General features: G+C 45.1%; 1 protein-coding gene across 1 annotated transcript in view; it reads right to left on the bottom strand.

Moving 5' to 3' along the window:
* LOC101861847 overlaps positions 1–740 on the bottom strand; it is a 4837-nt gene extending 4097 nt beyond the window's left edge. Inside the window, exon 1 of the mRNA XM_005108962.1 lies at positions 662–740. Coding sequence (XP_005109019.1) covers positions 662–736 — 75 coding nt within the window. The 5' untranslated portion in view covers positions 737–740. The remainder of the gene's footprint in view (positions 1–661) is intronic.
* Positions 741–2705: the final 1965 nt, after the last annotated feature.

Raw genomic sequence — 2705 nt, 5'->3', positions numbered from 1 at the left:
GGGGGGGTTCTCTTACATTTCCCCTTTTCACAAAATTTCAAACTTTGTGCTCACTTCTTTTAACGCCAAAATAAAATGGCAAAAAGGAAGACCGAGTAAAGTTGGCCCAAAACAGACAGAGCTGGAGATCCTTTGTTGCTGCCCTAAACGCCAGATGGCGTAATGGTTAGTAAGAAGAAGAAGTAAAGTATGAATCGATAGGGGGGGGGGGGTCTATGAGACCTTTCAAAGGCACAATAGGATGCAGTGAGGATCTAAAAAGCAACACACCCGGCTCACGTCTGACAATCACATCTCCCATCGACAAGTAGACTGAAAAAGTTATCATACTTTATCCTACTTTATCCTACTTCATCGTACTAAATCCATAATATCAAATCATCTGCATCTCTCCATGACGCTTAACGACAACAGATGATGAAAAAGTAAAAGTCAGTAAGTATCAAATAATGCCTTTCCGCACCCTGTCATACTTTTCCATAATATACGTACCAAGCTAATTTGTTCCTTAACAAAAATGGTGCTATAAAGTAAAGTTGTTCCCGCATCCGATCCGGACATTAGGGATTGTCTTGTTAGTGAGACAACTTCCTGGGCCATATGTCTGTGTATGAGTGTGTGTGGGGGGGACGGGTCAAGTGAGTGACAGACAACTACTGACCTGTCCATCGTGACACCTTTTGGCGTGGTCCACACAGACCTGGAGATCGTCAGCCCTGCAGTGACCAGGACACATCAGGTCCGGGGCTGAAACAGACGTAACAACTTATTCTCCTTTTTTTCTTGACCGTTTTGCTTTTTTTTATTTTTTACATCCTTTTGTCGTTGAGAGTCATGGGGGGACGGGGTGGGGGGGGGGTTGCAGTTTTCTATTGTAGGCCAACTCTGAAGCTATTTTAACTGAGATGCTGTATTTCTTTTTCCAGAATTTCCTTGACTCTCTCAATCCATCTTTTGCATGGTCTACTTCTAACTGTCAAAGCACATGTGCACCCCCCTACCCCCCACATACCCCCCTCCCATATTTTTCCCAGTCCATGTCTTCGATACCACGCTCACTCATACGACCTCATGCACTTGCTAACGCCGTAAAACACTTACACCCCCCCCCCAAAAAAAAGCGAGGATCACAGAGAGTGGCAAAGCGTTATTCATCCTGCGTGTGAAATAACTGCAACCTTATAGTGATCCTACACGACCTTACAGCGACCCCAAAGCGACCTTTCACGACCCTACAACAACCTTTGACGACCCTACAACAACCCTACAACAACCTTTGACGACCCTACAACAACCCTACAACAACCTTTCACGACCCTACAACAACCCTAAATGACCTTACGACCAGGCGCGGTTCGTCCACAGAGCACGGTCGTGCAGTGCCGCCCAAAATGTTTTAATGTTCTATGACGTAAAGCACCCACAATAATAAAAATAAAAGACGCCAGAAACAAACACAAGCCAAATATTATATCAAAACAAGGCCCTCGCTGGCGCCGTAACGGTCATTTCTATTCTATAGCGCCGTAAAACATCTACTATGCCATGCCTAAGCTCATGCGCTGTATCTAAACACAACAGGATAGTCAACAGTGGAAACCTGACCTATAAATCGCTCTTTGGGATAACCCAAGCGATGACGACACTCGTAGAGAGTTTGGCGGTACATAAATATTAATAAGACGGCACATCTCAAACGTGCTCCTGCCGAATAGTGACAAAACATAGCCCGCAGTAGGCAATCTAAAAATAAACGCTATAGACTGTGCACTATTCCATGCCAAAATTATGTGGGCCCCGGAACAATCCAGTGGAGTGCTCAAGTGAATTGTGATTGGTTCATTGTCTTGTCGCTATTTTAAGTGACTCTGTGACCGTGAACCTGAGGAAGGTGAACGTGACATACTGAAGTCGCCGTCCTACAAGTTGTGCTTTTGAACGGTTTTGTAATGGAGTGGTGAAAGGTATTAGATCTACTTGAGGGTTTAGTTCTAATGCAGGATGAATGAAATTGACGTTTAGCTAACAAACAGATTCAGTTCTAGAAGTCAAAGCCAAAAGTGAAAAGAATGAAAATAAAAGCACAAGGTCTTCCTTCACCAACCCAAAGATCCTAAAATTATACACCATCCCATTTACTCTGCCCTTGATTATCTTCAGTCTAAGATAGCTTAATTGTGCACGCCCACTGTTTAGACCCGCGAGCCGCCCCTGCTTACAACAACCTTTCGCGACCCTACAATAACCTTACACGACCCTACAACAACCTTACACGACCATACAGCTACCCTACAGCGACCTTCAACAACCCTGCAGCGACTTTACAGCAACCCTTTAGCGATCCCACACGACCTTACAGCTACCTTACACGACCCTACAACAAACCTTCACGACCCTATAACAACCCTAGACGACCTTACATCTACCCTACACGACCCTACAACAACTCTACACGACCTTACAGCTACCTTACACGACCCTACAACAACCCTACACGACCTTACATCTACCTTGCACGACATACAACAACTCTACACGACCCTACAACAACCCTACACGACCTTACATCTACCCTACACGACCCTACAACAACCCTACACGACCTTACATCTACCTTGCACGACCCTACAACAACCCTACACGACCTTACATCTACATTACACGACCCTACAACAACCCTACACGACCTTACATCTACCTTGCAC

This window comes from Aplysia californica, unplaced genomic scaffold, assembly GCF_000002075.1.
Source record: "Aplysia californica isolate F4 #8 unplaced genomic scaffold, AplCal3.0 scaffold00738, whole genome shotgun sequence".
NCBI lineage: Eukaryota > Metazoa > Mollusca > Gastropoda > Aplysiida > Aplysiidae > Aplysia > Aplysia californica.
The sequence above is the reverse complement of the archived record's forward strand: the minus strand, read 5'-3'. Positions and strand labels throughout refer to the sequence as shown.